General features: G+C 41.6%; 1 protein-coding gene and 1 pseudogene across 1 annotated transcript; both read right to left on the bottom strand.

Moving 5' to 3' along the window:
* Positions 1-3,845, bottom strand: LOC121559943 (annotated as a pseudogene).
* Positions 3,846-13,882: 10,037 nt separating this feature from the next.
* On the bottom strand, positions 13,883-25,251 carry LOC121559936 (GTPase IMAP family member 7-like). Its single transcript, XM_041872966.2, has 3 exons — positions 25,103-25,251; positions 15,426-15,515; positions 13,883-14,846 (listed from the first exon to the last, which is right to left on the bottom strand). Exons 1-3 carry the CDS (start codon positions 25,140-25,142, stop codon positions 13,984-13,986), a joined length of 993 nt encoding a protein of 330 aa, XP_041728900.1. The 5' UTR covers positions 25,143-25,251; the 3' UTR covers positions 13,883-13,983.

The raw sequence follows: 25,251 nt of genomic DNA, 5'->3' as shown, positions 1-25,251 counted from the left end.
TGAAGGGATAGGTTTACAACAATGTTTTTATCAAAGTTCCCACGTATAAGGTAACAAAGTGTGAAAAAGGCCAATCAATCAATCAATAAAACCATCTATCTATCAATCAATCAATCATTCAATCCATGTTCCTGTTGTTTGGTCTTGTTCGGCTGCGTTTACACAGGCAGCCAAATTCTGATCTTTACACAGGCAGCCAAATTCTGATCTTTACACAGGCAGACAAATTCTAATCTTTACACAGGCAGACAAATTTTGATATTTTGCCCAATTATTGACAAGAGATCGGATTGATCAAAAGACCAATTAGTGGCAAAAGATCAGAATGGGGTTGCCTGTGTAAACACAGCCTTGATGAGGTAGATGTGATTGTTACACAGCTACGGAGACCGGTGTTTTAGCTCCACACCTTCCTCTCTTCAGGCAGACAGCCGTTATTCCACTGGCTGCTCCCAGCAGCAGTACCAGCGGAGCTAGAGCCAGGGCTACCGTAGTATCAGCAGCTGTTGCTATGATCACCCCTACTACTACACAAACAGCTGTTACTGCTAATGAGATGTGGAGATTCCTCTTTTTATCCCCCTTTCCCCTTCTCTCTTCCTCCTTTTCCTTTTCTATCTCCACCTTCACCTCTTCTTTTAATTTTCTCTCCTCCTCCTCCTTCCTTCTCTTCTCCTCCTCCCTCCTCCGCTCCTCCGCCTCTCTGATCTTCCTCTGAGCCTTCTGGTACATCTCGTTGGTGTAGTGCTCTCCTCCGTTCAGCTCCACCATCTCTTTGATCTTGTCCAGCAGCTGTGCGACCTGGGTCGGGTCGTCTTCGCGTCGTTGTTGAACGAGTGATACCCGCCACCTAAAGTGATGGAGAGTCTCCGTAGCTCTTTGCACATCTTCAGAGAATCTGCCACCTGTTTCCCCTTCAGCTGATCTTTACAGGTGAACAGCAAGATGGTGTACATGGAGGCGTCCTCGCCAAAATTCTCCTGGATCCACCTCACGGCGTTCCTCTCCTCCTCTGTGAACCTCACCCCCCAGCCTGATCACCAGCAGGAACGCGTGGGGGCCCGGGACGGACATGTTAACGCACTCCTCTATTTTCTCTTTCACTTCTTCGCCCGACCTGGCTGTGTCGAAGAGGCCTGGTGTGTCAACCACATGCACCTTTGTCCCGTTGACCTCTCCACTCTGCCTCTCACACTGTCCGGTCACTGACGCAGGGGAAGAGTCGACTTTAAATACATTCTTCCCCAGGATGGTGTTTCCTGTTGCGCTCTTCCCTGCTCCAGTCTTCCCCAGCAACACAATCCTCAGGTCGGTGGTCAAACCTGACCCTGTAAAAACCACACAGATAAAGTCAATGTAGCTCCCAGTGATTATAACAACAACAACAAAACATTAAAAGTAATTCAACTGTCACACTGTGAAATAGAGCTAATGTATGTTATTTATTATTTCAATTCATTCAGTGATTCATTCAATGATTCATTCAAAGATTCATTCAATGATTCATTCAACGATTATTTGAACCATAACCATCCTGCTCAAAGTTACTAGTAAGTTAGTATTATAAGTTGCCCAGCTGTAATGTGTGGTGTGTCATGTTTTGACTCAACCATGAGAGACCATAATGTCACAGTCCAAACAGAGTACATACCATCATGATTTGATCCAACCATGAGAGACCATAACGTCTCAGTCCAAACAGAGTACATACCATCATGATTTGATCCAACCATGAGAGACCATAACGTCTCAGTCCAAACAGAGTACATACCATCATGATTTGATCCAACCACGAGAGACCATAACGTCTCAGTCCAAACAGAGTACATACCATCATGATTTGATCCAACCATGAGAGACCTTAACATCACAGTCCAAACAGAGTACATACCGTCATGATTTGATCCAACCATGAGAGACCTTAACATCACAGTCCAAACAGAGTACATACCATCATGATTTGATCCAACCATGAGAGACCATAACGTCTCAGTCTAAACAGAGTACATACCATCATGATTTGATCCAACCATGAGAGACCTTAACATCACAGTCCAAACAGAGTACATACCATCATGATTTGATCCAACCATGAGAGACCATAACGTCTCAGTCCAAACAGAGTACATACCATCATGATTTGATCCAACCATGAGAGACCATAACGTCTCAGTCCAAACAGAGTACATACCATCATGATTTGATCCAACCATGAGAGACCTTAACATCACAGTCCAAACAGAGTACATACCGTCATGATTTGATCCAACCATGAGAGACCTTAACATCACAGTCCAAACAGAGTACATACCATCATGATTTGATCCAACCATGAGAGACCATAACGTCTCAGTCTAAACAGAGTACATACCATCATGATTTGATCCAACCATGAGAGACCTTAACATCACAGTCCAAACAGAGTACATACCATCATGATTTGATCCAACCATGAGAGACCATAACGTCTCAGTCCAAACAGAGTACATACCGTCATGATTTGATCCAACCATGAGAGACCTTAACGTCTCAGTCCAAACAGAGTACATACCGTCATGATTTGATCCAACCATGAGAGACCATAACGTCTCAGTCCAAACAGAGTACATACCATCATGATTTGATCCAACCATGAGAGACCATAACGTCTCAGTCCAAACAGAGTACATACCATCATGATTTGATCCAACCATGAGAGACCATAACGTCTCAGTCCAAACAGAGTACATACCATCATGATTTGATCCAACCATGAGAGACCATAACGTCTCAGTCCAAACAGAGTACATACCATCATGATTTGATCCAACCATGAGAGACCATAACGTCTCAGTCCAAACAGAGTACATACCATCATGATTTGATCCAACCATGAGAGACCATAACGTCTCAGTCCAAACAGAGTACATACCATCATGATTTGATCCAACCATGAGAGACCATAACGTCTCAGTCCAAACAGAGTACATACCGTCATGATTTGATCCAACCATGAGAGACCATAACGTCTCAGTCCAAACAGAGTACATACCGTCATGATTTGATCCAACCATGAGAGACCATAACGTCTCAGTCCAAACAGAGTACATACCGTCATGATTTGATCCAACCATGAGAGACCATAACGTCTCAGTCCAAACAGAGTACATACCATCATGATTTGATCCAACCATGAGAGACCATAACGTCTCAGTCCAAACAGAGTACATACCATCATGATTTGATCCAACCATGAGAGACCATAACGTCTCAGTCCAAACAGAGTACATACCATCATGATTTGATCCAACCATGAGAGACCTTAACATCACAGTCCAAACAGAGTACATACCATCATGATTTGATCCAACCATGAGAGACCATAACGTCTCAGTCCAAACAGAGTACATACCATCATGATTTGATCCAACCATGAGAGACCATAACGTCTCAGTCCAAACAGAGTACATACCATCATGATTTGTTGAACCACACCCATCAGACTCAGGCAGCAGTTTCAGCTCCGTCTCTCTGAGTGGTACAGCTGGTAGGATAACATAACAAGTATATTTCAGTTCAATGTAAAACCATTTTGTATTAGCTTAATTTTAACTACAGAATCATTGTGATAGCTACACGTGTTCCAGGTTTACACGTGTTCCAGGTTTAATGAACAGTTCAGTCTGCAACATCCTTCTCAAACAGTAAACGTATATGGTATTTCATTATATAATATAAGATATTAAAACAAATATTTAGTTATACCTTCAGCCATGGTTCTGTCCCTCTTCGCCAATATATTGTTAAATATCACCACAAACAGCTCTTTCAGGTCCCCTGCCTGCGTTGAACCAGCGGTCTGAGTACGGAAGTTCTCTCACAAACAAAGGAAGTTATATCCTGTGCATCTGGCAGAATGAAGGGGTGGTTCTTGCTTCCCTGCATTGTCTACAGTTCTGGAAAACATGGGCAGCGTCCCAAATGTCACTCCATTCCCCATATAGTGCACTACTTTAGAACAGGGCCCTGGTCAAAAGTAGTGCACTATGTAGGAAACAGGCTGCCATTTGGGACGAAGCACGTGGACAGTTTCTAGAAAACAATCCCTTAGCCCAGACATCTCCTAGCCCCAACTCCCAGGGACTGGAGTAGATCTGGAAGGCTTGGGCAGGTATCAGCAATATGGCGGCCAGTTCTACCTAACCTATCAGAAGGCAAGGTAGAGCCACTACCATGTTGCTTGTTCCTGTCCAACTCCTCCAGATAGACATGATGTATTTAGGCTGTAGAGGCCAGGCTAGGGGTTGGTTGTAAAGGGGCCAGGCTGTAGGGGGCAGGCTAAGGGGCCAGGCTAGGAGTTGGTTGAATCTGGACCGGGCCTGGAGACCCAAGAGGGCAGGTAGTTATAATGTACGCCAAGTTCTGAAGAATGAATGAATGAATTGATTGATGAATGAATGAATTAGTTTTATTTGACACATTTTAAATACATATAGAGTTGCTTCCGTCGAGTACAACAATACATACAGGTGTAGGATCTTAATTTGATCCGTAGTTTGTTGCTGAGAATTTTCCTGCTTTGGGATTTACATAGATTACTGAAAACCAGCACTAACACACGGTCATATTAACAGTATTGCCCTTTTCACGAAGCCTACGGTACGTTTGTCCAGCTAATAGCCAAACCACCGATCAAACAACATTATCGACTAAACTTTCAAATCTTGTTGCCGCAGTGTTATGTTGCTACAACAATATTGGTCAAATAACCTGTAAGGGAAGTAGCTATACATGTGTTCTAAAACTCTCTCTCTCTCCCTCCCTTCCTCTCTCTCTCTCTCTGTCACACCCTGGCTCTGGGACTCTATATGTTGAGCCAGGGTGTGTTAATTCTATGTGTTGTGTTTCTATGTCGGGAGTTCTAGTTGTTGTATTTCTATGTTGGCCAGAGTGGCTCCCAATCAGAGGCAACGAGTGTCAGCTGTTGCGGGTTGTCTCTGATTGGGAGCCATATTTAAACTGTCTGTTTTCCCTTTGTGTATGTGGGATCTTGTTTCCGTGTCGGTTGTGTTGTACCGAGGACGTCACGTAATCGTTTATTGTTTTGTTCGTGCATTCATTAAATAAATGAAAGTATGTTTGCAACTAACGCTGCGCATTGGTCTACTCCATACGACGATCGTGACACTCTCTCTCAGCCTCAGCCTCTGCCTCAGCCTCACACAACAACTGTAACAATTTCCCCTGCAAATACATTTTAAAAACAGAAATATAATTACTAGAAACGTATTCAGAACTACATTAGTGTGGTAAAACATGAATATACATACTCACCCGATAGACGCACCCTGTCCCTGTCCTCTAAGAACGATTCTGCACACAATAATATATATCATAGAGATATAATTAACTATTAACAATGTGCACTTACTGTATGGCAGACAGTTGATTCCTACGTTTCCTAAATTCATTGCACTTTATTTCCATTTGAGAACTTAACCCCCTAAGGTCAATTAGCATAATACAACAATCCCGTGCAAATCTGTTCGTTTAGACTAGAGATATTATAATTATAATATTATATATATATTTTTTTGCATTTGATGCGTCTCAATCCACTGCCTCCGCCTATGCCGCATTTAAAGCTAGAGATATTATAAGATCTAGAAAACAGTGGTAAGAAAAGGGTGAAAAGAACAGCAGGTATTTATTTAATTTGGAAAAGAGAAGAGGTGAACTGAATATGGTTAGAAGACTCAACATTGATGGCATAGTCACTGAGGATATAAATCAATATCAGACTTCACTGCAAACTTTTAGAAGAATTTGAACTCATTTGAGTTACAACGAAAAAGTCCACTGTTTTTAATATTTTATTTTTATTGGCCAGTCTGACATATGGCTTTTTATTTGCAACTCTGCCTAGAAGGTCAGCTTTCCGAAGTTGCCTCTGTTGATGTTGAGACTGGTGTTTTGCGGGTACTATTTAATGAAGCTGCCAGTTGAGGACATGTGAGGTGTCTGTTTCTCAAACTAGACACTCTAATGTATTTGTCCTCTTGCTCAGTTGTGCACCGGGGCCTCCTACTCCTCTTTCTATTCTGGTTAGAGCCAGTTTGTGCTGTTGTGTGAAGGGAGCAGTACACAGCGTTGTACGAGATCTTCAGTTTCTTGGCAATTTCTCGAATGGAATAGCCTTCATTTCTCAGAACAAGAATAGACTGATGAGTTTCAGAAGAAAGTTATTTGTTTCTGGCCATTTTGAGCCTGTAATCGAACCCACAATTGCTGATGCTCCAGATACTCAACTAGTCTCAATAAGGCCAGTTTTATTGCCTCTTTAATCAGCACAACAGTTTTCAGCTGTGCTAACATCATTGCAAAAGGGTTTTCTAATGATCAATTAGCCTTTTAAAATGATAAACTTGGATTAGCAAACACAACGTGCCATTGGAACACAGGACTGATGGTTGCTGATATTGGGCCTCTGTACGAAATCAGCCGTTTCCAGCTACAATAGCCATTTACAACACTAACAATGTCTACACAGTATTTCTGATCAATTTGATGTTATTTTAATGGACAAAAAAAATGCTTTTCTTTCGTAAACAAGGACATTTCTAAGTGACCCCAAACTTTTTAACGGTAGTGTATATATGGAAACTGTTTAGTACAAAAAATAAAGGGGTTAAATACACTTCAGAACAAACTTCCTTTAGATTTTTTTGTGGGACTTTCTGTTGTTCCATGTAGTGAATCTGTTATTCAATGCGTTTGTATGGGCTAATAATTATTTATATTTTTGGGGGATACTTCAAGGGGTTAAAATTCAAAATCAAATAGCTAAATCATCCTGGGTATGAAAACATTTCCATATATCTTAGTAGAATCCAGTAGCGGTGCGTGGGTAAAATCACTGGGGAAACCAGAAAAAAGCCATATTACAACCTGGGTTGTAATAATTGCGTTGTTTACTCTATAACCTGTTAGTTCATATGCCTTGCCACCGTGATATATAGGTTCTAAGGCCGAGACAATAAGAAGACACAGTGGCAGAATAAATTCAACCACACCTTTGTTTCATCCCAAAACCGGAGAGCAACCTCTCTGTCTGGTGAAGTCCACCAAGCATATTTATATGTAACAGGCAGTTACATGACCTACAGCATGGTCAAACAAGTTAATGTTTCCGACATATTCGGACCACTAAACAGCTATTGATTTAGAACCACAGAGAGTTACCGCAAGTCACAAAGACAACAGGAGCTGCCTCCCTCCACTATTCCAGCACCATTTCAACTTCAACATTTCAACATCATCAAATCACCTCACCATAACCTAATACAGTGACAACTAAAAGATACCAACAACTATTTTAGTCCAATCAACGTAAGCTAAATATGATGTGGCTGTCCATGGTTCTGATTTCTGTGTGTGTGCGTGTGCGCGTGCATGCGCGTTCGTGTAAATAGAAACAACATGTTGACTCACCCTACTTATAGAGAAACGCCAATCCCATCCTCCTCTCTTTCATGTAGCCAAAACGCTCTATCACTCTGTCATACGGTACACACTTTTAGTTTTTGTAGTCCTAGGCTACCTGGCTAAAATGTTTGCTCGCTAGCCTAACTTCCATCCATGGGCAACGTTAGCTAGTTAACATTAGCCTTCTACATCTAGCTGCATATTGAACTTCCATCCTCTCAGGCCAGGGGCACAACCATGTATGAATTAATGGTTTGATCAGAATCGCCGTTATAATTATTGGCCAGTACGGAGAATTAAGTAAAACCACAAGTCCAAGTCCCTATCTCCATCCATGGCTAATTTAGGAAAGGGACAATTGTAGCTAGCTAGCTAGCCACCGGAGGACAACAACACAACGAGATGCAAAAATTCAAGTTGTTTCTATAAATTACGTCTGCTCTCAATGCGATTTGATAGGAGTGACACCAGAATCCAAGCTGGCTTGCCTTGACCCTTTTTTTTGGTGCACAGTTCAGCTCACTCAGTTTAGCTCAACGCTGATTGGCTAATTTTTTATACTTTTTTTAATCAAGGGAGGCCAAATGCTCGCAGGCTTCCCTTGCATTCCATTCAATGCTACGGGCGGCAACAATGTCATACTCGTTTGGTCCAGACAGCATCAGATAGATTTTTTTATTTTTTTTATTTCACCTTTATTTAACCAGGTAAGCCAGTTGAGAACAGGTTCTCATTTACAACTGCGACCTGGCCAAGACAAAGCAAAGTAGTGCAACAAAAACAACACAGAGTTACATATGGGGTAAAAAAAAAAAACATAAAGTCAGAAATACAACAGAAAATATATATACAGTGTGTGCAAATGTAGCAAGTTATGGAGGTAAGGCAATAAATAGGCTATAGTGCAGAATAATTACAATAGTATTAACACTGGAATGCTAGATGTGCAAGAGATTATGTGCAAATAGAGATACTGGGGTGCAAAAGAGATAGATGGCCTACACATAGAGAAACAGAGGGGCGCTGTTTCGCTCGCCTGGATGCTTTCTCCGGTGAGATACTTTCAGCCTCTTGTGAATTAAAGGACAATTATGAAACACAGAGAGACTAAATATACATTATTTTATGTTAATTTTTTATTTTGTTCTTGTTCGTTTTTTTGGAGGGGGAAGTCTAGCTTCCCTTGACATCCATGAATAAACCCCAATAGTAGAACCCCCCCGGCTTAGACAGGGCCTAGTCTCTTATGGGTTAAAAACTTTACTTTATGAGGTCATTGTGGCTCACCTTGATCGTCTTGCTTTCTTAATGCTTCTTTATTCCTCATCTGTGTATAATGACGATAATATTTCAGACGCTATGAGGTAACGCTGAAGTGCACGACTGTGTCTCACTCACACGTCTGGATGAACAGCGTCTGTTTATGAAGTGGGAGGTATACTATATGCTTGAACAAGACGTGTCTGTGGCCAACCACATGTCTTGCTGCAGCACTGAGTAGTTTCCCTTTTGTGTTGTCAACATTCAACACTGACAGTGTTGTTAAATGAAGCTGTATTGAATAGTTCTACCGTCATTTTTTTTTTTTTTAACAACAATCAACATTAGAATAGGAAACCATAACTGCCCTGCAGTATTACTTACTGTCCTGTAGATGGCGGTGATGCACAAGAATAGAAGGGAAGAGATGAGGAGGAAGGTGGTGGACAGAATAGGAGGAAGAGAAGAGAGGAGGAAGGTTCCAAAACAAATGCAATCAATCACTTTTCACCCGGTGAGAAGGTTACAGGTCCCTCCCCTCTGACCTTCTCATCCAGTGGCGTTTGAGAAGGAGGGCTATGAGTACGTGATTAAAATGACAGATCTATGAGGAGAGACCACTGTCTGTATGGATACTAACTATCTATGAGGAGAGACCACTGTCTGGCCGGATACTAACTATCTATGAGGAGAGACCACTGTCTGTCTGGATACTAACTATCTATGAGGAGAGACAACTGTCTGTCAGGATACTAACTATCTATGAGGAGAGACCACTGTCAGGATACTAACTATCTATGAGGAGAGACCACTGTCTGGCCGGATACTAACTATCTATGAGGAGAGACCACTGTCTGTCTGGATACTAACTATCTATGAGGAGAGACCACTGTCTGTCTGGATACATTTACATTTTAGTCATTTAGCAGACACTCTTATCCAGAGCGACTTACAGTTAGTGAGTGCATACATTATTTTTTTATTTTCATACTGGCCCCCCATGGGAATCGAACCCACAACCAACTGAGCATACATATGTACGAACAACAACTTACAGACGTACACAAACAATGACTACATATCATCTGCCCAGACCCGCTTACTCACACCTCCATTCCTACTGCCTGCATTGTTGTTTGCCACATGGCCTTAAATTGTACCAATTCGTTTTTCTCAGGTCACCCATTCTATTTCAATATTTCAATAATTGATTGATTATTTTCCAGGTTTTTTTGCATACGTTTTTTCAATATGAGTGATGTTTATATTGTAATACTTCTGACAGCCAACTTTCTACCATCGCCGATAACCTTTGGACTTTACAGCGTTCCCAGAAGGCATGGATTATTGAGTCGTTGTTAGTTTTATACTTAAGACATGACTCTGTCGTTGTGCTGTAGAATTTGTGAAATGTGTCTCTTGTATAAATAATTATATACATTAGTTTATACGGGATTAAGCGTACATTTCCATTGACTGTAATTTCGTTCAAACATTCCCTCCATCTTGTGCCAATATCGGTCTGTTTTCTATTTTTAATAAATGTGCTAAAATCTCTAAAAACCTGTTTTCGCTTTGCCATTATGGGGTATTGTGTGTAGATTGATGAGGTTTCATTTGATTTAATACATTTTAGAATAAGGCTGTAACGTAACAAAATGTGGAAAAAGTCGAGGAGTCTGAAAACTTTCCGAATGCACTATATACAGTGGCGATTTTAGCATGTAAATCTTGGTGGGGCAAAAAAAAGAAAGAAAGTGGGATGCATTCCAGCAAAGCCACTACACAACACAACACAACACACCACTAAACAAGACATTAATTGCACTATAACGGTGACAAACGGTGCCCACAAACTGTTAGGGCCTACATAAAGCTGTCCCAACAGCAGAGGTTTCTTTTCAGCACCATGGAGTGAATCCTTACCACCGCTACACCTGGCTATCAGCGGAGCCTTGTCTGGCAGGGAAACAGTTCATTCAGCCTCATTTACTGCCTTAAAAAAAAACATAGCTGATATGGCTGACTTGCTTAAACAAATGTGGTTTCTACTGACAATTGAGATGTACAAACTATGGCATAAGGGGACGACAAGCGGATAAGAGGCAATCCGTAATTTCGATTAAAACATTAACGAGCGAGCTAGGATGGACGTAGTCAATATAACTATTTGTTTAGCACTTTTGAAATGTACAGCGACATAATTCAGACCTTGGGCCGTTCTTAGAGTGTTCTCCCTGAACACCAAGTCAGAACCATAGGATAAATAAAGTGGCATATAAGCAGACAATATTCAATGATTACATTTCTCTAAAAACAGGTTATACGCTACATGTGCACCACGAAGTCAGAACAGTAGGCGAAATTAAGAGGGGTAAATAGACCAAATTATTAGGGTGAGGCACATGGGCTACTAACAGCTCACTACACAACATACACTTAGTATTACTTTCTTAGCTACAGTATACATATCTCCCTGGCATATTACATCATTTATGCAGCAGCATACAATACATTTTTGGACTCACCTTCTTGTGCTGTGCTCACTTGAACAGGAAGGTGGCGCGCCGGTCCTTCGTGGCAAATTTTGTCATCAAAGTCTGGCGTTCTCTGGATTTATGGCGCTTTCAAGACAACTGGGAACTCGAAACAAAAACCAAGGTTGAATCATGATGACGTAGCTCTAGAAAGAGGCCGGATTTACAATTCCAAGTTGGATGACCGTTCAAAATGTATTTTCCCAGTCGGAGCTTGTTTATTCCCGACTTCCCAGTTGTCTTGAACTCACGTTTTCACAGTTAACAGTTGTTTTGAGCGCGGCACAAATCATGCTTCATTGACAGCATGGCCAATGTTGAATGTTTATCATTTTAAACTTGGAAAAGAGCCCCTTAATCCCAGATTTGGGACCACACAGCCACTCCACTGAATCACAGGCTGGTGATTGCTTTGCAATGCTTGCAGTTAGCCACTGTCACTGATTCCTTACAAACCACTCATTGTTGAATTTGCGATTTCCAACTTGTTGTGTAATGTTTATCTCCAATGGCTGATTAGCACCGATACGTTTGATCTATAATTTCTCTTCATTATTTATCTTCATATGACAAGGATTAAAACGGATTTGCCAGTAGATTGTCGACTTGATTCATGATGATGACTGCTAGCTAAGATTTTGAAAGTATGACATTGACACGATCAGTCCAATCAAAGCTTTTGTAGATATAACTAGATTTGACGTCATTTTATCTGTGGCCAATGACCTTGAGCCTTCTTGGATGGGCACTTCCAATGTAACTCTATGGCCGCACCCAAGGGGCTTGAATTTTCTAGGTCTACCCTTAGACCTGGCGGTGACATAGTGTCCCCATGAGTGACAGAACACTGTGCCAATCACGGCGCAACGCTCCGTATTTTCTGCTGGCTGCCCCACCACCACAGAAAGCACTGAGCTAGGCTGAAACACCTGCATTTTGGAGCTGCCTTACTCAAGAAAGCAAAAAAGAGACCATGTTTGTGTGCAGCTTTTTTAACTTCATGATATACACTACCGGTCAAAAGTTTTAGAACACCTACTCATTCAAGGGTTTTTCTTAATTTTTTACTATTTTCTACATTGTAGAATAATAGTGAAGACATCAAAACTATGAAATAACACATTAGGAATCATGTATTAACCAAAAAAGTGTTAAACAAATCAAAACATATTTTGCACACTCTTGCATTCTCTCAACCAGCTTCATGAGGTAGTCACCTGGAATGCGTTTCAATTAACAGGTGTGCCTTCTTAAAAGTTAATTTGTGGAATTTCTTTCCTTAATGCGTTTGAGCCAATCAGTTGTGTTGTTACAAGTTAGGGCGGGTATACAGAAGATAGCCCTATTTGGTAAAAGACTAAGTCCATAATATGGCAAACTAAAATGCAAAACAGGCAAGCCCAACACTTGGTGTTCTACCAATAGAAATAGGAGTTGATGCAGTCATAACCTTCAACCTACTACAGCTGTGACATGGTGAGGTTGGACCCAGGTGCAGAGAAGAGACCAGACGAGGAATCAGTGGTTAAGGATAAACATAATATTACATTTACATAAGTATTCAGACCCTTTACTCAGTACTTTGTTGAAGCACCTTTGGCAGCAATTACAGCCTCGAGTCTTCTTGGGTATGATGCTACAAGCTTGGCACACCTGTATTTTAGGATTTTCTCCCATTCTTCTCTGCAGATTCTCTCAAGGTCTGTCAACTTGGATAGGGAGCGTCGCTGCACAGCTTTTGCAGGTCTATCCAGAGATGTTCGATTGGGTTCAAGTCTGGGCTCTGGCGCTGAAAAATATCCTCACAGCATGATGCTGCCACCACCATACTTCACCGTAGGGATGGTGCCAGGTTTCCTCCAGAAAGGACGCTTGGCATTCAGGCCAAAGAGTTCAATCTTGGTTTAATCAGACCAGAGAATCTTGTTTCTCATGGTCTGAGAGTCCTTTAGGTGCCTTTTGGCAAACTCCAAGCGGGCTGTCATGTGCCTTTTACTGAGGAGTGGCTTCCGTCTGGCCACTCTAACATAAAGGCATAAAGGCCTGATTGGTGGAGCACTGCAGAGATGGTTGTCATTCTGGAAGGTTCTCCCATCTCCACAGAGGAACTCTGGAGCTCTGTCAGTGTGACCATCGGGTTCTTGGTCACCTCCCTGACCAAGGCCCTTTTCCCCCCCATTGCTCAGTTGGTTCCAAACTTTTTCCATTTAAGAATAATGGAGGCCACTGTGTTCTTGGGGACCTTCAATGCTGCAGACATTTTTTTGGTACCCTTCCCCAGATCTGTGCCTCGACACAATCCTGTCTCTGAGCTCTACGGACAATTCCTTTGACTTCATGGTTTTTGCTCTGACATGCACTGTCAACTGTGGGACCTTATATAGACAGGTGTGTGCCTTTACAAATCATGTCCAATCATGAATTTACCACAGGTGGACTCCAATCAAGTTGTTGAAACATCTCAAGGATGATCAATGGAAACAGGATGCACCTGAGCTCCATTTCGAGTCTCATTGCAAAGGGTCTGAAAAGTTATGTAAATAAGGTATTTCTAAAAACCTGATTTAACTTTGTCATTATGGGGTAATGTGTGTAGATTGATTTGTATTTATTTAATCCATTTTAGAATAAGGCTGTAACATAACAAAATGTTGAAAAAGTCAAGGTGTCTGAATACTTTCCGAATGCATCAATTCTACGACCATATACAGCGCTTGGTGTTCTACCAATTGAAATAGGTATCCATGCAGTCATAACCTTCCACCATGCCTACTACAGTCCCTGCTATTAACCACAATGGAGAGGTGTACAGGGCTCCCCAACCCAATGCAGCCGCACTGACAAAGGCTGACCACTTGCATCGATACAATCTATCTTCTCTTCTTATCCTTTCTCTCTCCTTCTGTTTCCTCTCTCTCTCTCTCTTCTCCTCTTCCTCTCTCTTCCTCTCCTCCTCTTCTTTGATCTTTCTCTGGGCCTCCTGGTACATCTCGTTGGTGTAGTGTTGTCCTCCATTCCTCTTCACCATCTCCTCTATCTTCTTCAGCAGCTCTGGGACCTGAGTGTTGTCTCTCTGCTCTCTATTGTTGAAGACATGATATCTGCCTCCACAGATATTGATGAGTTTCCGTAGCTCTTTGCTCTCAGCCAGAAACCCCTCCACTGATTTGCCCTTCAGTTGATCTCCATGTGTGAACAGCAAGATGATATACATTGAGGCGTCTTCTCCAAAGTTCTCCTGGATCCACTTCATAGTGTTCTGCTCCTCCTCTGTGAACCTCACCCCCAGTCTGATCACCAGCAGGAAGGCGTGAGGTCCTGGGACTGACTCCTCTACACACCTGACTATTTCACTTGTCATCTCTTCTGGAGACATGTTAGTGTCATAGAGCCCCGGGGTGTCGATGACATCAATCTTCCTTCCATCCACCACTCCACTCTGTTTCTCACTCTGTGCAGTCACAGACACTGGAGAATCATCCACCTTAAACACTACTCTCCCCAGGATGGTGTTTCCTGTTGCACTCTTCCCTGATCCAGTCTTTCCCAGCAGAACTATCCTCAGGTCAGAGGGCTGCCCTGAAACTGTGGAAACAGACAAGAAATGCTTGATTTGATAGTGGGTGTCTTGATAAAAGGCTACTGAAAATTCTGTGTATGTCCATGCATACAGTATATGTGTGTGTGTGTGTGTGTGTGTCTGTATGTGTGTCTGTGTCTTTCCTGGTTGAGGGTTGACGAGACATTAAATGTTTTCTTCTAGTCAAATAATCTAATAACATTCAGCTCATACACCCATATATACCCCACAGGACATGCCACCAGTCCCCAAGTCAAAAAAATTAAATAAAAATGAATAAAAAGATTAAACTTGTCATGGAATGGCGGGAACTGTGAAAGGACACACAAACAAACACACTCATATTTTTTTATTGTATTGTATTATTATTATTATAATATATATGTATGTATTTATTTGTGTGACTGTCCTTGTCTATCAGTGTTGTGTTATTTGTCATGTTTTGTGTTTTTTTGTAGACCCCAGGAAGAAAATCTGCTGCCTCTGCAAAAGCTAATGGGATCCAAATAAACAAACAAACAAACAAACAAGTGTGTGTGTGTATGTGTATGTGTGTGTGTGTGTGTGTGTGTGTGTGTGTGTACCTTGGCATTGACCAGTGAAGTCTTGCAGACAGAGTATCAACAGGAACAGAATCTTCAGAATCATTCCTCTTCCTTGAGCCATTACTACTACTGCAGCCAATCAAAAGCATGGAAACAGATGATGACCTCGTTACAAAATACAAAGTCCACATTTCTTCGGTGACTCATCCTAGAGTGTTTGGCAAAGTTCCAACGTTTACAGATGAGGATGAACTAAATTATATATTTTTCTCAGCTATTTGACTTTCAAACAATAAAAACTATAAAACCATAAACTATACAAATATTCATGATATGTGGTATAACTGTCGATAAACACAGTACATTCCCTAACAACGTAGCCTATATCAGGTGGACATATTTTACTTATATGCATATCAAATGACGATCTAAACATGGCTATTATTCTACCGTTGCCTGGCTGCTACGTGTCAAGACCAGATAGACCAGTTAGACGTCGTGTTCCCATTAACATCACAGCTACTGTGTAAACAGACAGGAAAAGTTCAAACAATAATTAAGTGGAATCAGTATAACTGAAACCAGCGCTTAATGTGTCGGAACACAAAGGGTGCGTTACTCTGCTCAGACGTTGCTGACGCCAGATCTTACAACGCCTGGATAGGTATTTTACATATCAGCTAACCACATCATGTGTTTTAGCAATCTGTCAGTCAACCATTGGTTGATGCATGCAACGTCTAAGCAGTGGAACGCGACCTTAGTCAGTACTGACAGAAACCTGCAGGTGTGTCCCTCACAGCAACAACCTGCTATAAGATGGTTGTTGACCCAAGATCGGCCCCCTTGAACAAGATACAGTATACTACACTAAAGTCTAACCATGTTTCTCCTTTCACTGTTCTACAATATTAAAACGTGTATAAATACAAACATACTGTACAGCATAATGTGATTGTTAACAGCTATATGATTTTATTGTTTTGACATTTTGATGATAAGTGATGTAATCATATGATTATTTATGCATAAATGTTAACAGACCTGGTATCAATAAAATGTCTACTTTATATTGCGCTACAGTTATTTAAATACTGTAGAGTAGATTGTTGTACAAAATGTAATTAGTAAGGTAGTTAAGTTTAATACTCACTTATAATAATATATAATGTCGTAGTAAATATATAATGTTATAGCTTGGTCTGACTAAAATCTTGTGCATGACCCATCTTGTGTTGGGCCTTTGTATTTAATACAATGCACAAGGACTTCTATCTTGTCGGCCTTATCAGCAGGTGGCTATGGACAACACCCACGCCATAGGTCTCTCAGTTCTCCCAACTCACGAGTTCTTGCGCTGAGGACACACACCCCCACACACACACACACACACACACACACACACACACACACACATCATCATTGTTAAACATACACACACATACACACACACACACACACACACACACACACACACACACACATACACACACGCACACACACACACACACACATCATCATTGTTAAGCACACACACACACAAAAACCCCCTTCTCTTAGGCTGAACATCTGAAGACAGAGAACCCGACTCAGAGCCAATGCAACAGTGACACTAGCCTGGAGGTGACCTCGACCAACTCATCAGGACCAATCAGAAGATCAGAACTACTAGAATCAACCTACTTTATTTTATTGTATAAAATGTCAGCACACAATGTTTAGGGGCTCGCTCTCAGATATCTCCCTACGAGGTTGACGAACGGGTCCGTGCACGCGATTTACAGATATCTTTACCTCTGAATAAACTGCCTTATATTATACAATTATCCATGTTGGTGAAACCATACAGGAGAGGAAGTACAGAACCAACGACGCTAGACGGAGAGGAATATGTTTAAGCAAAAGGCAGTTTATTAAACACAGAGATAGCTGGTATCTGCTCAAGCTACATGCATGGACCCATTTCAGTTGCCTCTTATCGAGACAGTTGAAAAGGGATCAAAAACAGAGTTTTCAGCATTACTTTATACAATGCAACACAAAGGAAGGGGTCCTTCTTCTAGTCCCTTGATTGGTTCCCGAAGCGTAGGAGGCGGGTCTGCTCTGTCCAGAGTAGAAGCCCCATTTTGTGCACGGCAGAGTCCTCTGCCCTAGGCACCGACCAGTAGAAAGATGTGCAGTTTGTGTGTGTGCGTAACTCGTGAGGCATGAGGATGAGTGTGCGTATGCATGGAGATGTGTGTGTGAATGTGTGTATGTTCTCAAAGGAAAGTCTCGTGGGGAGCAACCAGATTGTGGCCTGTGGCGTGGGAGTTGTCCTTGAGAAGATATTGGCTCTGTCCATTGTTCTTGCATAGGAACAGCATTGACTGAAAACAAGCTCCTAACATTAAAATGGGTCATGCACAAGATTTTAGTCAGACCAAGCTATAACATTTTAATATTTACTACGACAAATCCCTCTCTTCACGTCTCCCCAGAGACGTGACCAAGTAACAGTAAAGAAGGAAAACTTGAGACGTGACACAAGCTAACAGTGTAATTGGCAAAATAGGGAAAACTTTATCAGAAGATAAAGTTTTACATTCCCCCTCTTCACGTCTCACAAGAGACGTGACATAAAGCTTAAATGCTGCAATTGGCAAAATAGGGAAAACTTTATCAGAAGATAAAGTTTTACATTCCCCCTCTTCACGTCTCACAAGAGACGTGACAAAAAGCTTAGATGCTATTCATCATCCAGATATCCTTGGTCAGCATCGTCAATAGCAAGCAAAGGAAACATCTGACCGTTATCTGCAGGATTTGGATCAATAGCGGTGGTTATAATCCTGGTTGTCAGCGTCCGTATGCATGGAATGCAACAGCATCCACAAAGCACTAGAATTGCAGCAAAAACAGAGATGGATACAAGTATAGAAGAAACAAGCGTTTTATATTTACCAAACGCATCCATCCAAGAGTCCCACATTGAAGTATCCACCCCTGAGTGGCTCTTCATTTTACCATTAAGAGTCCTCAAACCTTCTAGAGCAATTGTCAAGCTTCCATCTGCAGCAGTATTATTAGGAATAAAAGTACAACATTGTTCCCCGAACATAGCACACACACCCCCTCTTTCAGCAAGTAACATATCAACAGCAATTCTATTCTGAAAAGCCATTAATGAAGTTGCAGCTAGTTGTCCATGAACAGCCTCAAAACCTTGTTGAGTCCAGTTTTCTAATTTCTGGACATTAATGTATGTAGTTAATTCTATCGACGTTTTTATTAATAGTACAACAGTCAGCACCCAAAAGACACCCCCAAAAACTGTACTCCATGTACCCATGTTCAAGGACAGTTTCACAGACAACAAAGAGAGAGTGTTCTTATCAGCCTGTTTATGTGAAACAATCCATATCAGTACAGTGCTCCTCATTAATGCATTCCTTCCAAGCTATTCATCACATACAGATCCAAAAAATAAAACCCAACAATTTTATGGTGTCACTCTAAACAGAGTATAATCACCCTTAAGAATAACAGGATATGGAAATTAAATCACAACATTTAATGTTAATAAAAAATAAAAATAATAATTTTAACCCTCTATTCCTCCCCTACACCTAACATGTACTGAGTTGGCTACCAGCCACCCAGGAATCCTTTACCTTCACATCAGGAAGAATAAACAATCACAGTGGTTAGTAAAAACATAAGGTAATAAATGAGGAAGAACTGAAAATAAATGCGTGTATGTATTTTACTAGGCAAAACATGGATCATCCAGCTTGGTCTCAGAGTCAGTAGCAGAGTCACCTGCATCATCCTGGGCCGGTAACAACAGCATCATACCCGACGCCTGCACCACTCCTACCACTGACCTCCTGAGACAGGGGACGATGCAAGCAGCACAACACATTAACAGCAAAAACACAATTACTAGGGTCAGAAATCCAGTAACCACCATAGTAGAGTACTCACCAAACCAGTCACTCAGCCAGGAAATAAGGCAACATCCACAAAGAACAAGTATACCCATAGAGGCCATAACTTCACCCAGAATAGTCACAACAATAGTTTTCCATTTACCAAATACGTTATCAAACCAACCGTTTATGGAGCTATCAATACCAGAGTTCTCAACCAGTTCGTTTCGCCAGCGTGGTGATGGTCACTCAAGCGCTTTGGTCACGGGCCCGTCCGGTGCTATATTGTTGGAGATGAAAGTACAACACATATATCCAAACAGAACACAAACCCCGTCCCGCTCAGCCAAAAGCATATCTAAAGCTATTCTATTCTGCCATGTCATTAAGCTAGTTGCCGCTGTCTGCTCAGCTAATCCCTTTATTGCATCACGAGTGTGGTTAATAAATCTTTTGCTGGTTATATTAAATATAATTTATCCAATTTACATTTTTATTAATTGTTTGACCACCAGAAAATACTTGATTCAAACCCAGCTGCGATCTGATTGTGGATCCCATCAATATATATCCTTTCATCAAAGGATCCCGGGAGGAGGTCCTACTTTCTATGTGACAACTCACCAGTCTCTGACACGTTTGATTGTTTGCTTATGTAGGTGAGTTCACAATCAGTTATCACCACACATCCATCAGATGTCAGCACGGGTCTGGTTTTTTGGCTCCTATAATCCTCTGGCTGCAACAAAGAGGAGAGATTAATCATGGTCTCTTTTAGTTGTGATATTCTCTGTGTGGGAGCAGGAGCTAAGATGCCCTACCCTGTATCCTATCCTTACTAGTCCTAGAAAAACAATTTAGAATCCCCTGTGACTTCAAACTGAGGCAACCCAGGTCGGGATGATTTTGTTATCGGGGGAAACAGATAGTGCAAGTTACCATAAGACTCTTTCACCACATTCCCAGGTGGCTTGCATGGAGGAAAAACCTGACAGAGAGTTAAAGCCTGTCAAGGGGAACGGAGTAGTTGTTATCCCTGGTTTGGCTGTCCTACAGGCAAAACAGTCCTCTTTAGACATAGTTTTTTTCCGTATACTGAATCCATTCCAACCACAGGTTAAGATTTCTATACCCCGTTTCCACCTGTACTACTTCCTCCAGGTCCATAGTTTTGCACTATCTTTATCACAGCCCCGGTCTCACTACCTCCCTCAGAGAGGTTTACTCTAGAATTTCCCCTTTCCCTACGTCTAGCTGTCTCCTATGCCTTTTCAACTTGTGTTAGGTTAACTACCACTTCTGGCTGAAACAGGAGGGTCCGTGTGTGTTAGGAATATGGCCCCCACAATCAGACAGCTACCTACCGTCGGGAGACCTGTGAATCCCCACCCTTGCCCTGAGAACATGTCAGATGCCAGAGGCCAACCCATTGCTTTACCTTCTATCGAACTCACACAGGGATGATCAGACAGGGTAAGGGAATCTTCGTTAAGGAGGCAACCCCCGAACCATAGTGGTGATCGGATCTTTCTCCTAACTCTGTGTTTGTTCGTCAGGTGTAGCTGGTTTTGTACAGTGTGTGACATGCACCCAGATGGATCTCTCAGCTATTCTGCTGGCAAAGGCAGTACTTGGTAGGGCCCTTCCCGCCAGGCCTGATTCAGTCTCCTGGTTAGATAGAGTGGGTCACCTTCTCCTTTAGTTCACCTGTGGGGCACAAAACCTCTGACATACAGGTGTGGTTAATAAACTATCATACATGTTTTTTTTTTAAAGTATTTTGTCCTCTCCTTCGTATATATTTAATATTTAATCCAACCATCCCCCTCTTTGACACATGATTTGGCCATGTGTCAATATTACCACCTACCTAAACAATCACTTTAGTTAATATTGGTATTTCATTATCCAATTGCCATTCCTCCACTCTCTCTTCTGTTATTTATGGTTCAAATCAAATATATTATTACCAAATTATAATATTCTTCACAATTTTCACAGTACTATAAATTACCCTCAACTTAGTAAAATAAACTATCTTAAAGTCTTCCTCTCATGCCTTTAGAATGTACTAGTGTGGATGATTAATTAACACCAGAATGTTAAAACAGAGTTCAGAGGCCATTGAAATCATTTAACGAACTGTTTAATCCCATAGTATACTAAACAATTACCATTATTCTAAATATTTCATAAATGTTAGTTATCCCAAGTGTTCATTAAGTCCTCATGACATTCATTCTCATAAGAAATCATATATACCCCAAACTCAGCCAAAACCTAAAAAATCCATAAAATTCACTGTGTGCACCTTTAAGACCTATAACCCTTGACCTGCTGAAAACCCTCCAAAATTGAAACAACAAGGCTTTATAAACATCATACTAGGTGTGTTGTTTTCTATTTGAAAACCCCAATTAAAAAACAACAACCAAACAGCCAGGTCATGAGGACTCCTGATTTCTCTCTTCCCCTTCTGCCTACAGTTTCTTAACTGGTGCCCTTTCCTTGCAGTAACTACACGGTTCCTCACATTCTCTAGCAAAATGTCCCGTTTTGTCACAATTGTAACACTTCCACTCACTCCTGTCTCCACTATTACTATTTCCTTCTTGTCTGTCTTTGCTACCGTAACCTCTCTTCTCTCCTAGGTATTGACTAATAGTCTCACTGTCTCTAATTCAACACAAAACCCCATCATCCAATTAATTTTCATACCCATTACTGTCAATGCCAAATTAGGTTTCTCTGTTCCTGTTGAAGTGCTAAGTCAATAGTAGCCAATTCAAACACCTCACAATTTGGATCAAAGGGTTCCTTAGTCTTCCCCCCCACTAGAGTCTACTATTTCTCCCTCAAGGACTAGTCACGCCTTATCTTCCTCTTTCTCACACTCAAAGCTGGGGGATGGACTTCTCTCTCTCTCTCCTCTCTCCTGTCTGACTTTCTCTCATGATGGATTGCATGTCTCTCTGAGGCTATTACACAATTCAGTTATTTTCCCAACATACTCTCCGTAATCGGCCCATGGCAAAAGTGTCCTATGGGCATCCCCTGAAACCCACTGCCCTCTAACGGCAGCCCAAACCTTACTATTCCTGTCTTGGGGTGGGTCATTCTTTCTACCGCTCTGGCCACGTCCTCTGTGTTCATGGCCTGTCTGCTAAATGGCATATTATTATTATTACTGTATACATCTAAGGTTGCTGGGGCCCCTATCATTCCCCGCCAATAGATTAGGTAAGGCTATCAGTGGGTACTGGCCCCCTCCTACTCTCTCTCTCTCTCACTGCTTATTTCTCCTTTACACACCTTATGTATCTGTTTAAGCATGGATTCGAGTTTATCTGCGTCCAGACGTCCCTCAAAACCATACCTCTCCCTCCACCTCGTTATATAATGGAGATTTCTTCTATCTCTGGATTCCATTTTAATTACATCAAGCATTTCTCGTCCCCAGTAAATTCTGGGACCTCTTGTGAGGATTTCCCCCCCCATGGTTGGTACTGTTAAAAATCCCTTAGCCACCTCTTCTATATTACAAGTAAATTTAAAGTAATTCAAAATAGCTTCACACAACAACCCCTCATAAGGAGTGCCCAGCAGGAGTCCAATTCCTATCAGAAAACATACATACAAACATTCAGACACTCCCAATCTCTCCCAGGGGGAAAAAAGTTATTCTTCACCCTGAGTGAGATTGTTGTTCCCATTAGGGTTTCTTCATTGTGTTGTCAGGATTGGTTCTCGCTGCTCAAATCAGCTCTTACTTCAGACAATGGTCTGGAAGGAGTGGGGGCTGGAGTACAGTGTGTTAGATGGTGCCAGGGTGCGCCTGATTTACCTCTGACCTGGACTGAGTGTGAAGTAACCTCCTTCACTTCGTACGGTCCAGTCCACCTGGGTTCCAGCCACTTTCTCTTGTGGACTTTAACCCTTACCCAGTCTCCCACGTTTACCTTCAGCGGCAGCGTACTTCCCGACAGCTCCCCCTCTTGGGCCTTCTGCACCTGAGAAGAGAGTGCTGCAGAAAATTCCGTCAATTTCTACACATAATCAGTCATTTCTATCTGTTGTACATCAAGGGCGGGCATATGACCTCCCTCCCTTGGTGGACCTGGCATTACTCTCCCTGTCATTCGTTGTTCTAAGTATTCATTGAATTTGGGTATGGTTATGTTTGGTCCTGCCATCTTGCTTTCTCTATCTTGGATGTATTATCGGTATCAAATACAGACTTATTTCATGTACGACACCCTCGTATATAAAGAGGCTGATTGTTTTTATATTATGTGTAGTGCAATCATTATCATAAAAGTCAGAATTCCAGTCACATATACCAATGCAGTAATTTCTACACACAGCACACACCACACTTTAGTTATCTCACGCTTGTTCTAGAATCATTGCACAACTTCAATATCAGTCTCCCCAGTCCCTGGTTCCTGAAACCCTAGGTCAAATTCACTCAATTCCACAGATTGGTGTTCGGTCTCATAAGTCTCACTATAACTTCCCATCATCCATTACACGTTTAAGATATAACACAGACACGTTAAAATATAAAACACAGCAAATTCCACATAGATCTATACTATGATTCCACTATGCCTTCACATAGATTTAACTTCCACATAGATCTATACTATGATTCCACTATGCCTTCACATAGATTTAACTTCCACATAGATCTATACTATGATTCCACTATGCCTTCACATAGATTTAACTTCCACATAGATCTATACTATGATTTCCACTATGCCTTCACATAGATTAATTAATATAAATCACAGTACGAGATATCTCATGTATGCCTTAATTCATTTAGGATGGAAATTATTTAACAAGTATTCATACTCACGCTCAGTACTTCTGATCAAAATTTGGTATTGGTCTATAATACAATATGCAAGATTTCGTTTTAACAGGCTCTGCATACCTTTTTAGAAGAGCGCGCTCTGATCAGGTTTCCTGAGCCAAGACGAATAGTTGATTTCTCCAGGATTTTCAGGTCACTCTTCCGTCTGTTTTTAGATCGATGATTTGCCTTTTTCCTCTCGCACCAACTTTTAGATCGAATTAAAACCATCCTCTGCTACCATTTTTGTTGGTGAAACCATACAGGAGAGGAAGTACAGAACCAACGACGCTAGACGGAGAGGAATATGTTTAAGCAAAAGGCAGTTTATTAAACACAGAGATAGCTGGTATCTGCTCAAGCTACATGCATGGACCCATTTCAGTTGCCTCTTATCGAGACAGTTGAAAAGGGATCAAAAACAGAGTTTTCAGCATTACTTTATACAATGCAACACAAAGGAAGGGGTCCTTCTTCTAGTCCCTTGATTGGTTCCCGAAGCGTAGGAGGCGGGTCTGCTCTGTCCAGAGTAGAAGCCCCATTTTGTGCACGGCAGAGTCCTCTGCCCTAGGCACCGACCAGTAGAAAGATGTGCAGTTTGTGTGTGTGCGTAACTCGTGAGGCATGAGGATGAGTGTGCGTATGCATGGAGATGTGTGTGTGAATGTGTGTATGTTCTCAAAGGAAAGTCTCGTGGGGAGCAACCAGATTGTGGCCTGTGGCGTGGGAGTTGTCCTTGAGAAGATATTGGCTCTGTCCATTGTTCTTGCATAGGAACAGCATTGACTGAAAACAAGCTCCTAACATTAAAATGGGTCATGCACAAGATTTTAGTCAGACCAAGCTATAACATTTTAATATTTACTACGACATCCACCTTGTCCGAAAGTCTCTACTTGGTCTCCGTTCTCCAGTAAACTTGTGATCATCAACAATAACCACACTTTTAGTGTGGTTGCACAGATCTGTTAATTGTTGTTCCATGTTGTCACTGAGAGAGCTGAAGCAGCGCCCAATGTGCTGCACCTTACATTCTGTTAAGTTTCATTTTCCCAGCAACTAGTCATTTCAAGCCAATGAGTGTTGCTAGTCA

This window comes from Coregonus clupeaformis, unplaced genomic scaffold (assembly GCF_020615455.1).
Source record: "Coregonus clupeaformis isolate EN_2021a unplaced genomic scaffold, ASM2061545v1 scaf0567, whole genome shotgun sequence".
NCBI classification, from domain to species: Eukaryota; Metazoa; Chordata; class Actinopteri; order Salmoniformes; family Salmonidae; genus Coregonus; species Coregonus clupeaformis.
This window is presented reverse-complemented; position numbering and strand designations above follow the sequence as displayed.